The following is a 21,086-nucleotide window of genomic DNA, read 5'->3' as shown; positions in this document are numbered from 1 at the left end:
TACATGAGAGGCATGCTGGGAAAAACCGTTTGTATTAATTCTGCCTCCAGCAAAGACAATCCCATCCGTGGGGTTGTCTTCGCTCAGGGACCAGGATGCACCTGGTGGGTGATGCAAAGGGATGGAGAGGCCTGAATGCATACCTCAAGGAGACCTTGTTTTAGGATGAGCTACCCACATCACTGTCTGTACCCATATCTGTATGTATATATGTATAAAATTTAGGTAGTGCTTGTGTGGCTATATTTTTAAAGGTTTAAATTCAATGTAATAGGTTGGTATGGAAAAAAATTCGGGGGGGATAATGTTGGGGGTTAGATTTGCCTCTTTTTTAACTTACAGAATTTTTTCCCATAAGTTTCTAAGAAACCGCTAATGACAGTACTTAATCAGAACAAAAGGGAGTACTTGAAGGACATGGCAGCACAAGGCTACACTTATTGTTTTTAAGTCTCTGGGAGTGTCCCTCAGAGGGGAGAGATAATGAGCTTTGGGAAAAAGACAGAGCTAGGGGAGGGGGACTCACTCTTGCTCTCAGCACCGAGGAAGACAGTCAAGTTACCCCTCACTGCAGGAAGAGTTCACGGCCATCACTCTGCCTCTGCCTTGTCCTGGGAAATCTACCGTCATCTCCTCGTGTACCCAGGAATCCTGAGCTCACTTTCTCCAGCCCTCCCCCCACCGCCGCTGTTTCTTCAGAGCTTTGAGGTTTCCCTGCTACTCTGTAGCCCAGCACTGCCAAGCTCTGCCAGGACACCCCCTGCCGCTCCAGCTGCCAGCACAGAGCTCCTCATCTCATCCACCAGCCCGGGACTTTTCCTCCCTTCCAGCTCAGCCTCTCAGAGTCCTGCAGGGGCACCGAGATCAAACTGCCCTGGGCTTTTTTTTGAAAGAAAGCCCTCAAGGTTCTTGGTTCTGTTTATTATTAATGCTAACATGGTTTGTCTTGGTTTGAGGGGAAGTGAGTTTTTCAGGCAGCTGAGGTGAAACCAATTCGTGGTCAGGTCTGAATGTTGGCACCTTTCAGTGGCCACTGAGGGGTTGGACACACCTCTGAGGACACAAGGGGTTAAAAGCAAGGACTCCCAGAGGGACTTCCTCTTTCTGGTTCAGCTTTCAGGAGAGGAGCCTCTTTTTCCTCCTCCCCCGCCCAGCTTACCAGGCTGGGTGGGGGAGGGGGGCCAGGTGGCCAGGCTGCGGTAGGCCTGTGCCCCGGGGGGGAGAAAGAGAGACAGCGGGACTGGACCTGAGCTTGCCCCATCGAGGATGGAGGGGTGGAGAACTTTGGAGGTGCCTTCCGTCCTCCTGTCCCATCCCCCCCCCTCGTCCTGTCTCCCCCCTTCCCAGGGAGAAGGTGCCGAGCTGTGTGTGGGAGTTGCGGAGCCTGCGAGTGCCTGAGCCTGTGGCCTTGCCGGGAGCCAGAAGCTTTTAACTCTTTCTGAGACAGAAGAAAACTATTCCCAGACATTGATTCTCATGGTTGGTGGTTTCAGAAGAGAGAGAGACAGCCTGGGACCGAGATGATAAAGGACGATGAAAAGAACCCCAGATTGGACAGAGATGAAGAGGAATGGCTTTTGGGCTGGACTTTTCTCGCGTAATGTTAGTTATAGATGGACCCTGGACTCTCCTGAACATAAATAAGACTGTATTTGGGTGGATGCATTTGGCTCAAAACCAAAGACTTTGTGGCCTATTCTTGGAACCCTCGGCCCCAGGGGTAAATGTGGGGGGGACTGCTAGTCCCAATATGAGAAGATGGCTGGTTTTTGGTACTTGGCCAAACATCCTTAAAAGAGCCCTATATGCGGTTTTGGTCCATGGACGGTGGTGAGAGCACTGGATATGGAAAGGAGGGTGTCACCCTGGCAGACCGCTCCAGGTGGTGCCATGGGTGACATGGGAACACGGGAGGGTGGAACTGTGTTTCCTGTGGGGGGTCTGTGGTGGGAGAGAGACTCCTCTCTCCCTGGATGGATTGAAGATTGGTTTTTTTGAGTGATGATGACTTTGATTGGGGAACCCAGGGTTTTGGTTTAAGCATGTAAGATGAGGGTAATGTGCAAGTGTTAACTGTTGAGCATGTAAGGGATGGAAATTGGGGGAGGAGAAGAAATGTTCTGGGAGGTTTTCATTTCTGTTTCCGGGTGTTTAGGTTTTCTTTTCTATTCTCTGTTGTTATGTAGTTTAATAAAGTTTTTTTTCTATTTCAAGTTTTAGGCCTGCTCTGCTCTGTTCTTGACCACATGTCACAGTAGTTCATTCAGAAAAATATACACTCATGGGTGCATTGGCATTTGGCCAGCGCCAACCCATGACATTGTATTTTGTTTGTTGTTTTGTCATATATACTAGTAAAGAACTGTTATCCCTATCCCCATACCTCTGTCTGAAAGCCCCTTTAATTTTCTAAATTAGAATAACTTGGAGGGAGGGGATTCGAATTCTACATCTCTAGGGAGGTCATGCCCCCTTCCTAGCAGATACCTGTCTTTCAAACCAAGACACTGTGTTAACAGCAGCCACTACTTACAGATGGAAATAAGAGCCTATTTGTATTTTTCTGAAGTATTCTAGCCAGACAACAGTGTTTTCTATTAAGAATTGTACATGTATGTTAAAAAAAAAAAATACTTCAGTGAGAAATGGGGACAAAAGCACAAGATTTGGAAAAATTACCTATAAACAGACCAGTGAACATGAACTGTCTTCCTACCATTAAGACACATGCATCAGTCTGTTTGTGGCACATTTTATTGAAGGCAGAGGATTTAACAAAGGAAACTGTTTTACAGTCCCTGAGGTGAGACTTACTAAGACAGTTTATAAATTTGCATTCTCTCAGGTTCAGTGTCTTTTTTAGTTGTTTTCGTCTTTTTTTTGCTGTAGTCTCTGTAACTGCATTGTGTTTGGTTTCTCCTGAGATTTTAGCAAAGGTCATAATTACTTCTGTTTTGCCAGCACTTTGGTGCTAGAAACCTTGTCTCCTTAGATAATGCCTTTGGTTAATTTCTCAAAGTTCCTTAGTGTAATGAATTTTTTTTGTTCTGTCCCCCATCACACACACACCATATCCCTTTGTCTCGCTCCAGAGTTGCTGTTTTATGTCTGATGACCCAATGCTGCTAGAAATGAGTTTAATAGTAAGAGTGGAAAATGCCCAACAAGACTTTGTGGCGCACAGACAATACTTACTGGAGAATCTTTTTATAGTTTATGTAGCAATGGAAAGAACAAAGACCTCAGGTAAGTCCTAATCCACCTGTTAAGTGTAATTCAACTTCGTTTTATACATAATTTGTAATTTGACATCTTAAATTGTATTGAATTCAGTGACCGCTTAATTTCACAAGTAAGGGAAACCAAGTTCAGTTAAACACAGCTCACAGAGAATTTGTTGGGCAGAGTTATCATAAGCAGTTTTCTTCATAAAGGTAACAATTGTGAAGTTGTAAACTAGATCTCTTTCATTCTTTAGTCCCCCATGCTTATGCATCTGCTTAAATAGTATGGAAAGATGACATGGTCCTTTGAATTCTACAACTGCATTTCTGGTTTCGCATTAATTAAATTGACCATAATGGGATTGTGAAGGCAGAGTGGTTTATACAGTACTGGGGATAGTGGCCATTATGGAAAGTAGGGTAATGAGGTAATACAGATGTGTATATAATTTGTTCTTGTGAGCTAGAATTCCACAGGCAAAACAATCAACTCCTTGCAGTTTTTTTATGCTGCACATCCTCTAAATCCAGGGGATTAAAAATTATTTATAGAGCCTTCCAGTCTATTAGAACAGCTTTTTTTAGACATTTCTGCTAGTTTTCCTTTCTGATTGGAGAAGAAGAAACTGTTTAAGAATCCAGATTAAAATAATATTTTTAACATACTTTTTGAAAAGGAACATGATCTTTTTGTCTTTTGAGAAATGCATTTCAAGATCTAGTCACAAAACAATAGATACAATATACACAAAATATCTACAATATGTACTGTTTCCCTTGTGGTATTTTTGTGATGTGGCACTTCATAGAGCTGAAACTGAAATACCCACTGTAAACCTAGTTTTCGTGCCAGTGAAATGCCAGGACTTTGTTGAGTTGTGGATGTACATTTATTCTGATGCTGGTAGAAAATTGTTCCCATCTGTTCTGTCAAGGGTGCTCACTGTTAACACTTTTGGTGGTTAAAGTACTAGAAGTATCTTTTAGGGCTATTTTCTGTTAAATGTAGTGCAATTATAAGTCCTGTCTGTGCTAGAGGTTGGTTCTATAAGCCCTTTGGATTAGCTGTTGGTGGGAAGTTAGCACCTAGACCAGGACAGCAGGTAGGCAGGGTATGCACAGAGGAACTAACCAGCTGGAAAGGCTGAAGAGAGGAGTATGTGCTTTAAACAGCTGTAGGGTATGTGAAACTCTTAATCAACACCTTGAACCCTCTTTTGGAAGCTAGAACTTGCAGTCTTGCTTTCAAGCAGCTGAACAAAGTACACACATTATTAGAAATCGTGGCTGGTCAGGTGGGAGAATGTCCTTTCATGTCAGCCTGCGTACACTGATTTAATACAAGTATAAGCAAGGGCAAAAACTGAAGTTATCTTCCTTGTGGAAGGACCATCGTATGATGGTCATCTCTTATTCTGTCCTGCTGCCCTTCTTTTGGTCCTCTACATCTTCCTACTGTCCTGTGGATGGGAAGATAGCTTTGCCAGTGACCAAGGGTGGTTCCCCAACGTAGCTGTGCCACCTTACCAGCAGGCGAAGACTGTGTTACCCCTGTCTCCTGTTGCTTTAGGCAATAGTTTGCTACCTACCAGGTGATAGGACCATTCCTGATTTGAGCCCAAAGTACTGAATCCAGCTTTGTATTATTTCCTGGGAATGCTTGCATTTTAGAGCAGGCGAGCCAGGATCTTGTTCAGCTGTGTGTGATACAGAACAGTTTTTACTAGACTCTCTCCTGCTATTGATAGACTGGCCCTTAGAAAGTTACTTCATCAACAGCCGTTCTTCTTCCATTCAGCTGTTAACTTCTGTCTCCCTGCCCCTAGGAGGGGGAAGTAGTGTGTGATCTAAGATTTAGGGGATAATGAAGATTCCCTGTTGAAGCTTGCCTGCACATTTGTGGCTAAAAATCTTGAGTGGATTTTTACTCCTCTCTCAAATGTTTGCCAGCTCAAAGATGTGAATAGTTCCTCCTTTTTACAAGGGTATCTGTCACATAAAGATTTTAAAATTTAAATTGGGATTGCTTCTCATATGAGTGTCTGACAAAACAAATGTTTCTGTCCTTGGTGAACTTACCTTGGTGTTTATTCTTTTGGACAGGTCATTCATCAGTAGATGTGTATATCATGCATTCTGGAAACAGCCTTGTGCGTATACAGGTAATTGTGGCCTCCTGGAAGTTGTAATTTAGGGTGGTGAATTTGATTAGGGAATTAGCTTTCTCTAATAGCAGATTGATTTTGCTGGTAGCAAATTTCACACTTCTGAGTTTTTAAAGTGTGCCCAAATGTCTAATAGATCCTTGAGATGACATGTTGGAGTTCAGTGATGGATTTTAAGATGTAAGAGCTGTAAACTTGAATAAAAATTCATGTATTGATTTAGAAGATACGAGAAAATGGCAGATGGTGGCATGCAAATTTGACAAGAAGATAGACTAATACAGGAGCTGCAACACTAATAATGGAAGTGCTGCTACTAAATTCGTCTTGTCTTCATGCAGGAAATACAGCAGGTGTCACAAAAAGACACATCACCTGTGGAGTTTGAGCCAGTACTGCTATCCTCATCATCTGCTTACTTCACAAAAGTTGCTTCTATTTCTTGTAAAGGTACAGGTTACACATATTTAGATATATGATTAAATAGGATTTGATTGCTGAAAAAAGGGTAGGTTTTTTCAGCAGAGACCCCGAAAGATCTAAAAATCAGCTTGTCTAGACTTAATTGAGAAAGAGGATGAATTCTTTTTGCTAATAGTTTCCACCCTTTTTGTGTGTATGTGGTTCCTCTTATGCTGGTTGAAGGCTCTAAGCTATACATACTTGAAAAAAGGGGAAAAACCCAGTTGCTAAAATGTTCGCTGATTTTACAATAAGCATAATTATGGAATATGCTTTTTCAACATCCTTTTATAGTTTATGGTTTTTTTCTGTTTCAAATATGTTTTCTGAAAGGCTTTTGTGCTTGGATGGTCATTTTCTATGACATTTCTTGGCAGGACCATTGAAGAGGTTTGCCTGAAACCAGACATGTTTGTGGAAGAGCAGAGATTGGCATTTAAGCATTCCTGACTCCAGCCTGTTTCCTATTCTGACCACTAGACTGCAGTGTACAGACTTTAAACATTTATGAAACAGGCTGCTTTCATAATGACATTGAGGCAATACATAGGGAAAACATGGATGAATAAGAAGAAAGAAGGGACTATTATGTTAAGTGATTCTCTTTTAAAGAGCGATGTTGCCATGAATTTCCCTAGTTTACTGAGCGTTCATACTAAAGCAGAAGTGTGCAGCTTCTCACGCTCCTTACTATAAACACTGGCCATGTTTTGCTCACTCTTTCATTGTTTACATATTTCTAGGTGGGAGGAGAAAGGTGATTGACAGTTGGCTTGACCAATGTGGATTGAGAGGTGGAATTCCATCCTCCAACCACAGGCCCCATAGGAAATGTATAAAACTGAGTTTTGTAAATAAACTTGGGCTCTCGCTCTCCTGCCTGCTGCTCTGTTAAACCCAGACTTCTGTCTCCTGAGTGTGTCCTTATCTAGCTAGGCTCGTGGTGATACAGCAGTTCTTCAGTTGTTAAAAGGAGGCAGCATGCTCTGATTAGTAAGAATGATGTGCCAATGACACGTGGTTAAAATTGGTCAGGTTGCTCTTCACAGCCTTATTGTGTATTTTTTGAAGGTGTTTAGCATTCATGAATACTTCTTAAGGCAAGGTTTGAAACCTCTGAAAAGACTGAGTCTTAGGACTCAATTAGATGCTTTACTCACCTGGGTGAGGATTGCACCAGCAAAGATTCCCCTTTTTAGTGTTCTTGCAAATCTTCGCATGAAAATCATTTTGGATATGCTGATGTATTCTGTGTGTCTGCTCTTTCCCAGCTGCTTCCTGTGACAGTGAAAGCCTTTATTCTGACAACAAGAACAATCTTTTGAAAGGCACTACAACACTCAAAGCCTGTCTTTTCTGTCCTGTGATGGAAGAGTAGGTTGACTGGATTTTGGTTTCTTTGTAAATGTTCACTGATACTATAATGAAAATACTGTACCTTACTTTTAAGAGATGAAGTTAACTTCCTTTGTCACTCTATGATTCCAAGGTCAGTGAAGAGGCTTCTTCCTGTTGTTGCTGTGTCATTTGCCAAAATGGACCTGTCACATTTAAAGCAATAATTCTGTATTTTATCACAAGAAGAATTTTAGGAGCCAGTAAAAAGATGTGCCTTAGCAGCTCATATCATATAAATGTTGCTTAGTCTATGATAAAATTTCCAGCACCCTTGTTAATGCAATGCAGAAGCTGGATAGTCTTAGAAAAAATGTGAAGTCTTTTCTTGCTTCAGTCATCTTTTGCCAATTTCATCTAGCCTGCTGTATCACAAAGCAATAGGCAATATTGTACTGTAGCATAACAAGGCAGTAGATACTTTGCCTGTCTCTTTTAAATGGTTCTTTTGAATTTTTACTCTCATATGTAATTATTCCCTAATAAATAATTTTGTTCTTCCCCAGGAAAACTTAGAAGAGCCTCACCATACAAGAATACTATGGTATCTTCTCTTGTATACACCACTTGTTTTTACTCAAGGACAATACCAGGTGTATTTATATTTTTTCTGTATTTACTTATAGGTATTTTGATGTAGATCCTTCTGCAGCACTGTTTCATATAGAACCACATCATAATACTTCAGGATATTGGTCCATATGGTTTACAAATAATTTTTACTTCAGCATTGAATTGATTGAGGTGTTCATAGCCAGAGAAACAAAGAGCATAGTAAAGGTAAGCTTTATTTCTTCTTTGTACAATGTTTTGTCTTTGATTTAAAGATATGGACCTTTGACATACAAAATAGGTTCTTTGAAGAACTCGGTGTTCTTAGAGCTGGTTGGATTCAGTTGAAAATAAAGGTTTATGTACATCTATACTGTAACTATTAGGTTACTGTCTCAAGAGGCATTATTCACTGTCCAGCTTACTTTTGTATTGTTTTATTGACAACTGTTCTTCCATTTGAGTTGCAGCTACAGATGCATGAAATTACAGACCATTCTCTGTTCTCAGAATTGTTGAATGTGTGTATTTGTGCTCTCTAGAATCCAGCATTTCTTCATAGTGGAAGCCTTTAGTGCATAGATGAGCTTTAAAGCCAATAATTTACCGGCACAACTGCTTGGTTCAAATCAGGCAAATCTGGTTTATGAATAAGCACATGATGTAGACATCTAAATGGCTCTTTTTATGTTTTAATATTGAGATTGGCGTAAGTGTACTGTATTGATCAGTCACAAGCACATATGACCATGTAGCAACAGCAAAAACACAAAGGACGAGAAAGTTTGTGTTTCAGGGTACCACCTGCATCAGAAAGTGCTGTACCAATTTTAATTCAGCTGTCATTTGATTCTTTTCAGATTCTGAACTTCACTGAACCTCTGACACTACCTCCAGGCTGCTGGAATGTATTTTCTTTGAAGCTCAGTGTGAAAGACACTGTAACAAATGTGCTCTCTAGTATTTGTTTGTCCACAAATGTGGGAGTGATGTTTGAAATACCTCTGCAGATATATTTGACTGTGTCCAAGGTATTGTGTTCAATTGTGTATGTTCAAGTATTGTTAGGCACTGCAAACCCAGCTACAGTAGTGTCTCTCTCAGGCCAGAAATCTGTTCTCTTAGTCCTGACAGAAAAGCTCAGTAACAGACCACTCTTTTAAACCATTCTGTAGCTTGAGAATTTAAGTCCCCAGAGTTGAACAGCGATGCAATTATAGTTCTCTTGGCACTTAATTCTTTTAATTCAAGGCCTTAATTCTCTTATTTGACTCTACAAACAAATCATGCACTGAGAAAGTGAAATTCTCTTGTTCTGTCGTATTTTTGTTTTTCCAGCAGAGAGATCTTAATTTTGAAGCAATTACCCACTGTGATATTCAGTGCTACTTGGGAAAGTCTGATTCAGGTAGGCTTGTCTAAGGTGGTTTTTTTTTTGCATTTGACAGTAGTTTTATTGTAGAAAATTAATTTTATATAGCAGGACTTGTAATGAGACTATTGAGATTGTTCATGCAAATACTTAGTTTTACGTTTTTTTAAAAAACATCCACTTTTCTGGGAGCATATAAATGGCTGAGGGTACTGAGTAGATGGTGCGGTATTTCAGACATCTAATTCCATAGCACATGCTAAGCTATTGATTTGTCTTGAAACTTATTTTAGTATTTAAGACTCTCGTATAGGTTCTCATTGGTGATGTATTGCCCTTTTATATCTTCATACTCATTTTCTTGAGAGATGTTGAGGTAGACTGGTAAAAATGTCCACTAACTCAAAGTTATTAGAAAATGTGCATAACCTGGGCCCAGATCCTGGGAATTCTTTGCTGAAAAACAACAAAAAAAAGTTGACCAGTATCTGCCTGTATCCAGAGTTAAATTTGAAGGCCTTCTCTTTATCTCTTTCCCATAGCAATAATTCCATAGATGTCAGTAAAAGATGGTTTATCAGGCTTATAAAACAGCATCCTTAACATTGTATCATATGAAACAGAAAGGTCTCATTTTTTCTGGAACTGAGGAATCTATCTCCAGATACTGTAATGCTCGGAGCTGTTTTAAGTACCTGGCTGGCATTTACCAAAATACAGTGATAGGTATTACATGGCATGATACTGCCTAAAGAATGTTGAACCTGTTAAAAGCTGATTCAGAATAGTGGTTTTTATTCTCTGTGCAGTAAGGAGTTTCAGAAGGCAGCTGGTATCATAGGCTTTAAATGTTTGAGCACTCTCCTGGAAATGTTTTCAAGATGATATTTCCTAAAATGTATTTTTGTGTGAGGCTATGAGGAAGGCAGTAGTAGTCAGTCAGATGTGAAAAGGAGAATTGAGGTGACATACAGAAACATGGGACTTGAACATTGAGACACTTGCATGCTAAGGTACATATCCTCCTACAAGCAAATGTTTGCGCTTTTTTTTGTTTTGTTTTGGAGTTTTTTTGTGTTTGTTTTTTTTTTTTTTAATCTCAGTGAAGGAATGTGACTGATACAACCAAATCCTTGTTGCTTACTTGTAGCGGTGTGTGACTCTCTTCAGTCCCAGGGCACACAGCGGCCAGGGGTGCGACACCTTGCCCCCTGGGGAGCTCTCACCTCCCCACCTAGGGACTCCGATGTTCTCGGCAGTGTCTATTTCGGAAGCAGAGATGGAGTGGAGGCGAGACGGGTCTTGGGGTGAACTGAAGAGGTTTATTAAGGAGATGAGCAACTAAAAGACAACACCCCAAGAAGCCCCGAGCAGGGCTCGGGCAGTGGGTTTTACACAACAAGCTTAGGGGAGGGGTAAAGGGAGCGGTAAATTTAAAGCAACCAATTAGGGTCTGTATCTAGGGTGTTGCATCCGCGGGTAAAACTAACAAAAACCAATCCAGGATGTGTGGGATGGGTTTACATAAGGCGGGAAAGATAATAGACAGATAACTGAAAGTCACATAACGTAACAGGTGCACGCATAACTTAAAGCAACTGAAGGAGACAAAGGAATACTAATGAGGGGGATAGGGGTACATAGAACTAAATTAAGGGCACATAAAGAAGGAAAATGGGGTACGCAAAACTGAGTTATTACAACAAATATGAAATCATAATAAACTAAAAATAATGCACCGCCACACTTACTTTATTTTAATTCTAATTATACACATAGTGACATCTGTACTTACAGGTATTCTGCCTTCTGCTTTAGGATACTAGTATTTGTTAAACAGAAATGTGTAATACATGGGCCTAAAAGTGCTGACCTAAAGAAATTGTAGTTGGATTATTCCAATAATCACCAATCTCAATTCATTACTTTAAACATTAAGGATTGTAAAATAAAGTACATACAATTTCAAAATAAGTAATTCTTGTTTTCTTTCTAAAGAAGTTTGCTTTTCTAACTACTTTCTGCTGTGTGAAAATGCTTGAACCAATGAGTGTAATTTTCTAAAATGCACTAATCTTTAGACTGATGTAAAGCCTTGCAATTCATCTTAAGAAGAATTTGAGACAATTAACAGCATCTAGAAAAGAAGCTAAAATGAAAAGACTGTTTTTTCCAAACTATGGGAATTGTTCTATTCCCTGCTGTGCCATGCTAGTATATTTTTGTACCACCATGTAGTATATTATCTTGATACTTTACTGGCATTATTGGAAAGTACTGTGTAGACAACTAATGGCATAGTTAGTCTTCAGTGGCATCTATTAGAAATAGAAGCAGTAAAAAGGACTTACTAGAGCATATACAGGCTGTGCAATACCCATTCTCTTGTTTGCATGTACAGTTACTTTGGTTTTGCAGATGTATTTCTTTAAGCAAATCTGATATGGAAAATAATATATATACCCTCGCATATTCTCACTTTGAAGGGGAAAAGTGGGTTACCTTTTTTGTTTTGGGTCTGGACGTTTTGCAGGTACTGATTACTTGTGTTCAGAAGTAGATTGATGGAAGGAGCAAATATTATCTCTGTAAAGTCTGAAAAATCTATTATCCTTTTAGCAAATCTGCTTTGGCAGAAGAGTCTCTCTCTGGACCGTTCTGCCTGGGATGTGGATTCCGAGCTTGCAAGTGACCTTTATGAAAGATGGCAAAAAATCAGACGTGAGGAAGCATGCAGGTCTGTACAGAATCTATTGAGGTTCTTAATTCAAGTACAGTATTGTAAGAAAGAATGTTTCTGTTCTGAAGTATTCTTAATTAGAAGAAAACATTTAGGACCATTTTCTACTTCAGTTAGTTCTCTTGAAGCACATGGAGTTTCAGAGCACTCCAGACACCCCCAGCTTTCATTTCAAGTGCCAGCCACAAGTAAGCTTTTCAGCCTAGAATGTAAATAATATTCTGGCTATAGTTATCTCACCAGGGCTACCTGGCATGAAAGCAGTCCAAGCATGTTTTACCAGCACATTTATGGAGTTGCAGGAATCCCTCATCAACAGGTTGCATAGCAGTCTTCTCAGGGTCTTTGAATGGCTTTTAAGGTTTTTAGTCCCTGGCCTACATACACAGAAGTTATGCTGACTCTCTGCTACTAGGCTACAGCTTTATGAACTTTATTTTGTAGACACCATTTTCAAGGCACGATAAGTTGATGCAATTATAGGTCCCAACAAATCATCTTCTTGTTGTTGTTCTTTGAAAGAAAAAAAAAAAAGAAACTACTAAGTTTTCTGCTTTTGCCAATAAAGCAGGAGAAGTATTTTAGGATCAGCTCGCTTTACTCAGCAGAAGAACTCTGAAGAGGAATCCTTTGCCTTTTTCTTGCCACGGTTGACTACAGAGCCTGGCCTTACACTCAGCTTTAATGCCACAGCTGTTAAAAGTAGTATGGTGAGGATGGTTGTTACTACGCTTTTTTCTGAGTTGATGTATGTTTAGCTTGTTTAAATAACAGTGTCTGTGGTTAATATTTGGTGCTGCTTAGCATTTTCATACTGCTTGTGAACCGGTGTTTTGACCTCAGTTAAGACACTAAATTTGTACCCCTTTGGCTCTTTGATAAGTTTTCTAGCTTCCTAGTTGCAATACTTTAGTACAAGGAGAGGAGTAAAACAGTGTAGGTTTTAACCAACAATTTTTTGTAATTGTTAAAACTTCCCTTGTGTTCATTGTATATAAGTTACATGCTTGTGGTAAAATAATTGAACACGGGACTAGGGATAGGGTGTGTTGTCATTAGCTCTCAGGGTTGCTGTTCCCTGAGATTCTCCTCGGGGTTGCTGTTCCCTGAGGTAATAAGGTTTTCGAGCTTCCCTTGCCCAAAAGGTCTCACGCCGGAGCCAGAGAAGACAAGCTGAGTCTGCTAGTGCATGTTTCCAAGGTTGTTTATTCTTCATTATCTCTCAGTTCTTTCTCAGCTCTGCCAGGCGTCCCTGGCAGGGTACATTATCTTAGTTCTTTCTCAGCTCTGCAAGGCATCTCCAGCAGAGCAGGACATGCGGCGGACTGGGGCGGATCAGAAGGTCCCGGACCCTTTGTACCATTTCCCTGACCCAACCACCGTCCACAACGTACTTTTTATTTACAGAATCTTACCAATACTTACTACCTATGTTAACATGTCATTTCTAATCTAAACCAATCCTTGTAATACAACTCAGCAGAAAATGGGGGAAAATAACAAGAACAAGGAGGACAGGACCACTCCCCAATTCCTAAAAATCCTAGATTCTACATTTACACTCTGTGATAAACTAACTACTATTTATTTTGATAGCTGATCCCCTTGTACAGATCCCAGACCCCCCTGTCCGGTCTCCAAACCCTCCAGGGTGGCCAGAGGGATGTTCTAGAGTCCGACAATTAGCGATATAAAGCTGTACAGGATGGCCTTCCTCATGCCACTGCCTTGTGTAACAGAAGTGTGTAAAACACTTATGAGAGATACAACACTTGCAGAGCAATGTATCTTCCAGCCACACTGACAGTTATTTCTTTCTTGTTTGTCAGATTTAGGTCTCTACTAACCTAGCCTAGACCAGAACCAGTCATATGGAAATAGTTTTCATATGCACATATTGTGAATTACCTTAATATTCCATTTGTCCAATTTAATTGTTAGTTATTACAGAAATTTTTATTACCTGCTTGCATTCAGACTTTTGTAAGAAAGGGTGGCACCTCACTAACTTCACTTTCTTCTATGCAAGAGCTTTGTTCACATCTGCCTGCATAAATCAAAATCCAAATGAAAGGGTTGTTTGGGGAGCGGGGGCAGTCTGTATTTTCGTACACATTGTTCAAAATGCACTCTTAGCTGTTTTTACAAATTATGACATTGGGGTGATGTGTCCTGCTGTTACATGCAGTCATGTGTATGTATGATTATACTGCATTGAGACAGAAGCCAGATTGAAGTCCCTTGAAAATGCAGATTGTATTGCCAGTGCTGAATTATTTTACCAACCAGTTCTCAAATATGTAGTTTTTTAACTCTTTCTTTTCCTTTCCAAACTATTTAGGTAAAATATTTCATACTAAGAAACCCTTCATCCTTCCCAGTTACGTTGCAGCTTCTGCCTCTTTCTTACTACCCTGATCCCCAAGCTTCACTGAGTCTGCTGAACAAATGGTAATAACTATCTCAGGATACTGTTTTCCCTTTTAAAAGATCTTATTTGCTATGCTTTATGATTGTTACTGACTGGGTTTTATTTAGTTTTTCAAAGTGTAATTTAGGTGGGGATTATGTTCTGCCCCATTTTGGAAGATACAGCCATGTTCGGGGCAGCTCCCTGTATGGTGCATGCCTTTGTAATGCACCTCATCATTGATAAAACACACATTGAACATGTTTTAAGCAAGTTTGTGTCTGCCAGATATAAATTACAGTTGGTCATCTTCTAGGATCTGAGGCTCAGTGCAAGCTGCCCAGGTGAGGTGAACAGCTTACAGAGTTGGGATTGTGCATCTCCTCACAGTGCTAGTTGGTATCTATAAAGTCTCTAGACAGATCAGTGAAAAGAAGGTATCTGAACCATCCCACCAGGAAAAGTTTTCTTCTTAGCCTTTTCTTAGGTAATAACCCTGGTTGAAGAGGAAACAGGGGTCGGGAAGAAAAATGCAGGTCCAGAGGGAGCAACCTCAACATAAATGTTTAGGGTCAGCTAAGTAAAAGTTTCTGCGTTGTTTTAGAATTGAGATGATCTAATGAGAAATCTAGAGAAGAGTTAGATGAACAAAAAAGGGACCTGGTACGTGAGCTGAAGTTCACCAAAACAAGCCTTGTCACTCTTATCTTTGAAAAAATGTTTTAGTTGGTAGGACTGTGTGGTTAGAGGCAGTGGGATTACTCCTGTGCTTAGGTGTAACTTGCTTATTTGGGGTCCCAATCCCTGTGTAATTGCTTCCTTAACCTAATTTCTTTACATAGGTACATGCATGTGTATATATATGACTGTGTATATATATGCACATTAATAACTGCATCTGTTTGCATACTAAATATGATTTCCATATAGACTCTTTCTGGTGGTTTGCAATTAAATTTTCTCTGTATTTGCACACTTTAGTTTCTGCAGATCTTCTAAGTTCACCAGAAATCACATCCATTAACTGATTCTTTTTAACCTAATGTCATAGACAGTTGTGACAAGTGAGTTTTCAGTTCAGTGGCTGGAGGTCCATTAGTCCACTATAATCCACATTTTACTTGTTGGTTTTCATATGTCAGTTTTTAATACCTAAATGCTTATAATTTGCACTTGGGCAAAAAAATCAATTGCTTTAAGTGAATTTGATTTGCAAATTATGTGATGGAAATAGGAATTTGTTCCAAACAAATAATGAGCAGAAAGATGGATATTTGAATGAATTATATGAGATTTAATAATGATTGTTTCTTAACAGTTATGTGAGCAGAAAGAGCTTCGGGGAATTTGTGTTTGTGTGGCTCAGAAATTCTGTTTCTTGACTGTGATCTTTTACAATATTCTACACTGACCAACCTAAAATGCCCAGCCATTTGTCTGTTTTCCAAATGTGTGGAATCCACATAAAACGGATGTGTAGTGTATTCTGTTGAAACGCAGACCCACATTTCCACCATATTTCACATTGCCAAAATGCAATTGTAGAAGTAGTCTTTATTTAAGAATAGATGCCAGCATGTAAAAATAAGTCAGTGCAGTTCTGACAGGATGGGTTTCAAGTGCTTAACTTTTTGTTTTGGTTTATTTAGGTTCGGCATAAATGTGAAAGCTATTAATTTCACAACCACTGAATTCAGGCTAATGGATGAATGTTCTCACAGGGTAAGATGGCTAATTTTGGTAGAAGTGGTCTGACACACTAGAGAAAGATTTTTCTAGCTATGCTACTTCTGGGTTCTTCCCAAGTGCAATTTAAAGCAGTTTCACAGTGTTTTCTTGATTCTTCATCAGGTTTGTATCTTTGCGGTTAATTATTTTCAGGATTTGAGCCAGTTTTGAACACAGCTGTAGGGAGGAAGTACATGCATGCCTGCAAGCGTGTGGATGTGTTGTTGGGACTTCACCCTTGGCTCCAGGCTGACCATGAAGTGTCAGGCTGTGGAGTCAGTGATGTTAGGAGCTGGCCGGTTATCTTCTCAGTAGAGATAAGTAGTGTTGGGTAGTTCAAGGGAGGAGGAGCTGGGATTTCTACATCTCAGCTTCATGCCATTGCAACCTCTGGATTCAGGTTTGGAATGTCATGGTTCTCTCTGGTTCCCATTGCCTAATTTTTGCATGAGTGTGGTAACACTTGAGTGTGGCACACCAGTGCTGAGCTGTGCTTAAATCCTGTGGTGTTGTGTCATAGGCGACAGAAAATGCTGTATCAGGGCTGCTGGCATATTCTGGTGTCCAGAGTATTATCCAGAATACCTGGAGAATTTCTTCTTAAGACTTCTGGTTTGTGCAAAAGCCTAGAATTAATGTATTTTCCTTGCTGTTTGGGCATGCTGCAGCTTCATCTTGAATGTCCTGTGTAGATACGTTTCTGCACATATGCTTTAAGATCTTAATGAAATATTTGTACCTTGTAAAAAGAAAAGAGTATGTTTGCTATGCTAATCAAAGCTGACCTTTCCTTTCTGGCAACAGTTCTAAGAGTTGTAAAAGAGAGGAGACAGCAGTTCATAAATCCTAGCCTGTAGGCACACTCTGAAAAAGGGAAGGTAGCATATGAGTAGGAGTGAGCTTCAACAGTCCCACACACTTGGCCAAATGGAAAAATAGCTGTAGATCTTCACATCAGTGTGTGCAATACATGTTTTTCATTAGATTTGAAGAGCTATGGGGAACATGCATGGTTAGATACATTTTCAGCACATATGAGACAGATCTTGCCTTGTTAACCAAATCAGTAGTTATTAATGTTTAAATTTTTGCTTTGGTCATCATTTCCCTAGTCAGTTTATGTGCAGTGAATTGTTAGGCTCATCTTTGTAGGGAGTGACATGGGGAAGTTTGCAAATACCATACATGGCTTTCTTTTAATAAATGCTGACTATTAAATGCAGGTTCTGATAGTTTTTGTGTGTTATTTTTCATAAAATAGACTAAGAATAAAAACATTTTGAACTGAAAAATATCAGAAAAGCTGTTAGTACAACACCCATAAACTGAGAAACAACTGAGAGCCCATTTTGGAATGTTTATGGGTTTTTTGACTGCTATAGGTATCTGATCACCCCTTTCTAAGAGGGGACCCCCAGTTCTGGAAGAGCAAGTTATAGGGCTGTTTTCATTTTTGAAAGGCAGAAAGAATAAACAACAGTATTAAAAATAAAATAATTTTTTTAAAAAAATTCCATTATTTCCAGACTAAGTGAACTTCTGGTAGTTCTGGTTTTCAATTAATATAGTAGAGAATTCTCTTTGGCTTCTTTCCAGTGACTCAAATGATCGGCATATTTGCCAGCAGTCCCTTTCTCACTTCAATCAAGTTTTAAGTCATACACTGAGGGTATAATGGTTGCCACATTTCCCTGTGCAATCAGTACACTGTCAGTTCTTGTGTTGTGAAGTGTTTCAGGATTCCTTGAATATGAAAGACACTATATAATTTCTTTTCCATCTGAGCAAATAAAAGCTGTTTTAAATAATGAAGTAATACATTCCTCATAATAAGTGCAGTAATATGAACTTTTGCTCAAATAAACAATCTTATGTGATGTTTTATGTTGTAAAAAGGAAAGACTTTGGTATACCAAGTTAGTTAACAGTTTCTGCACCTTGCCAAAAATATTCTGTGATGCTAAGTACTGATACAGTGCTTTCTTTATTGACATCTTTAAACACACATGTTTTCTGTGAGTAAGAAGTGCATTTTTTATTTAACAGAATGCACATCAAGAGGACCTCATCAGCAAGAAATGCAGTTCTGAGATGCTTTGGTTAAGTTTACAGCCACTGGAAACCAGAAAAGTTGGTGTAATTTTTATACCTCTTGACTACAAAAGAGTAGCTTCCCTTATTTTAATCAGGTAAGCCAAGTTTTAGTTGAGAATCAAGCAACTCAATGTAAAAATGAATTTGCAAAGTCCTAGCACATAGACAAATTTGAAAGTCAGTATACCTCTGGTTTAATAAAAATTGCTTTAAGTGTCTTTGTGCCTTATGTCTCATTCATTAATTTTCTTGGTATGTGGTCAGAGGGTTATAAAATGCATATGACTGTACTGAGGCAATTTAAGTTAAGAGAGAAACACATTGCGTGGCTTTGCTATTTTCAACCTGACTTCATAATGATAGGAGTTATGGATCCAGTGAGTCTTTTATGGAGCCAAACATTGGTTACCTTTGTAGGAAAAGTGAGTGAAGCAACCATTTTTACTAGGTGGCACAGTTGTTATCTAGTGGCACTGGTTGCTAAACTTGCTCCTTCACTGTGTGAAATTCACTAGTGGCTGGTTCTGGAATGATCCTGTCTGTTTAGGGGGAACCTTTTCAGGTTTGGCCACTGATTCTCTTACTGAAACACTGTTGTCTTGGTTTGGCACCTAGAGAGCAAAGCCATGATTTTGCAAACTTAATTTGTGCTTTAGTGGCCGATTGCTTGATTTTTGTTTTATGGCAGAAACAACTTAACCATTCTGGATGTAGTCAAGGTAGAAGGCTTTGGAGCCAAAGAACTGCTTAAAGTAGGAGGAAGACTCCCTGGTACCGGAGGATCCCTTCGATTTAAGGTGCCAGAAGCTACACTAATGGACTGCAGACGACGTGAGTAAGGAGACACAGGTCTCTGGTTGTGCAGCTGGCTGCCTTGCTCTGCACTGGTACTGATACAGAATATTCATGTTACATAAACAGAACGGTAAAAGCTGAAGAGCTTGGCCATGAGAAGTGTAGATTTGTAGATTTTGTTTTGTCAAAATTCTGACTTAAAATAGTTAAAATTTTTAGAAATACACTGCTGCAGAACAGTCTGTATTAAATCTTGGTCACTTAGGTTTTTTTTTTATTAGATTGTAAGTAAAAATTTATTTATGAATGTAAGAAAATAATTTTATGCACTGTAAGTTAATAGCGCTCTTTTTTTCCTTTAAGAACTGAAAGACAGCAAGCAAATTCTATCCATTACGAAGAACTTCAAAGCAGAGAATATTGGGCCTCTTCCTATAACAATTTCATCAATGAAAATCAATGATTACAGTTGCCAAGGATATGGATTTGAAGTGTTAGACTGTCAGGAATTTTTCCTGGCTCAGAACTCATCACGAGAAATCAGCATTGTGTAAGCACTAACAAATTTGTTGACAAAATAACTGAAGTGGAAATTTGAAATAATTAATTTCAGAAACAGACACTCCAATAGCATGCCACACGCAAAATTCTGAATAGAAATTTAGTAAGCATTTCCCTCAGGATAACACTAACAAATGGATAATATAATACTGGTTCTTTATATGACCTGTTATTTTTAAAAAGCAGCATACATGCTTTTATCAGTGCATTATGAAGCAATAAATTAAAACAAAAGAGTTGGCACAATTTTTTATTTGCTTGTTATTCTCTAAGTTTGTTCCAAGTAGCCTGACCACAATCTAGTCATGTTTTCCCAACATTGCACATAGTCTAAAACTGATTTTAAACTTTTTAAACTGTCCTTGAGTGAAAGGTACTGTGACATAAGCAAAAGTAAAGTTAATGTTACTGTATTAAAGTAACTGTGGTTTTCCACACAACAAATTTCACCTCTGCTGATTGGAAAGGCAAGTTATACCTTCTAGCAATCAAGTACAATAATAACATGGGTCAGGGAAGTGGAAGAAGAGACAAATCCAGTCTTTCTTCTGCTTTCTGTATCTTTCCAGCTTTGTACCCTACTACCTGGCCCTTTCTGAAATCATGCAGGCTGTATGCTGGACAGCTGTGCTTTTGTTGATTAACCTGAGTTGATCATGTTCATTTCCTTGATAAAAGGAAACCATGTCACAGTAATAAGAGTATTGTGAAGAGTCACAATAAACCCATATATTTTGCCAATTTAAGATGTCATAATACCACCTGCACAGTTTAAGGAGATAGTGGACACTTTATTTAACTGTGCTTTAAAAAATATTATTAAATCATATTATTTCATATAACTAAACTGTTATTATTAGATGAAAAGATTAACATTTCATATTAATAATGAGGCAATATTTTAGTAATTTTAAGAATACTATTAAATTATTAGCAAATATTATTAAATTAGTTTTCATACTTGTTGTTGTTGTAATCGTCATATTATTTGTATTTTTGGTATCAGTGTGACTTCAGAAAATAAAATTCAGACCAACAATGAAAAAATAACACCACCTCTGTTTTTCCTGGCAGATTCACTCCTGACTTTACATCTTCATGGGTAATTCGTGAGCTCACGCTGGTGACTGCTGCTGATTTGGAGTTCCACTTCACGCTCCATGTGACTCTCCCTCACCATCTGTTACCACTGTGTGCAGATGTGGTGTCAGGACCCAGCTGGGAAGAGTCTTTCTGCAGGCTCACTGTCCTCTTTGTAAGGTAAGGCTTTCCTCACAGCACCCCAGAGTTCCTACAAGGTGCAGTGCACGTGAATGTCATGGTAATAACACACATGTGCTGATGCATCCCTAACTGAGATCCCCATGCACACTGTCCTGCTGCTTGCATGGTTTGGACACTGGAAACAGTCAGAGCACAAATGAAGCAACAGTGGTGACCACTTTGCCTGGTTCTAGATGCAAAAGAAGAAGACTACAGGGATCTGAAAAAACAGGAATTTTTCATTCTGTTTTCCTGCTAACACAATTTACCCTGCATGACTGAGAAGGTGGTTTGATGAATTAGAAAGATTTTTGTTTTGATCTAT

General features: G+C 39.2%; 1 protein-coding gene across 6 annotated transcripts in view; it reads left to right on the top strand.

Annotated features, from left to right (window-relative positions):
- The window catches only part of LOC134563430 (transmembrane protein 131-like), a 131,680-nt gene that overhangs the window by 93,293 nt on the left and 17,301 nt on the right, over positions 1–21,086 (top strand). For 4 of the 6 annotated variants that reach the window (XM_063421349.1, XM_063421347.1, XM_063421346.1 and 1 more), the window contains exons 9-23: positions 3,093–3,246; positions 5,328–5,386; positions 5,731–5,839; positions 7,123–7,225; positions 7,873–8,026; positions 8,659–8,829; positions 9,137–9,206; positions 11,790–11,907; positions 12,479–12,620; positions 14,252–14,361; positions 15,970–16,042; positions 18,095–18,237; positions 18,831–18,973; positions 19,301–19,487; positions 20,573–20,758. In XM_063421349.1, the coding sequence (XP_063277419.1) occupies positions 3,093–3,246; positions 5,328–5,386; positions 5,731–5,839; positions 7,123–7,225; positions 7,873–8,026; positions 8,659–8,829; positions 9,137–9,206; positions 11,790–11,907; positions 12,479–12,620; positions 14,252–14,361; positions 15,970–16,042; positions 18,095–18,237; positions 18,831–18,973; positions 19,301–19,487; positions 20,573–20,758 (1,922 nt within the window). The remainder of the gene's footprint in view (positions 1–3,092; positions 3,247–5,327; positions 5,387–5,730; positions 5,840–7,122; positions 7,226–7,872; positions 8,027–8,658; positions 8,830–9,136; positions 9,207–11,789; positions 11,908–12,478; positions 12,621–14,251; positions 14,362–15,969; positions 16,043–18,094; positions 18,238–18,830; positions 18,974–19,300; positions 19,488–20,572; positions 20,759–21,086) is intronic. The other 2 variants (XM_063421351.1, XM_063421348.1) reach the window with 1 other exon arrangement.

This window comes from Prinia subflava, chromosome W, assembly GCF_021018805.1.
Source record: "Prinia subflava isolate CZ2003 ecotype Zambia chromosome W, Cam_Psub_1.2, whole genome shotgun sequence".
In the NCBI taxonomy this organism is placed as follows: Eukaryota; Metazoa; Chordata; class Aves; order Passeriformes; family Cisticolidae; genus Prinia; species Prinia subflava.
Note: the sequence above shows the minus strand (reverse complement) of the source record. Positions and strands in the feature narration are given on the sequence as shown.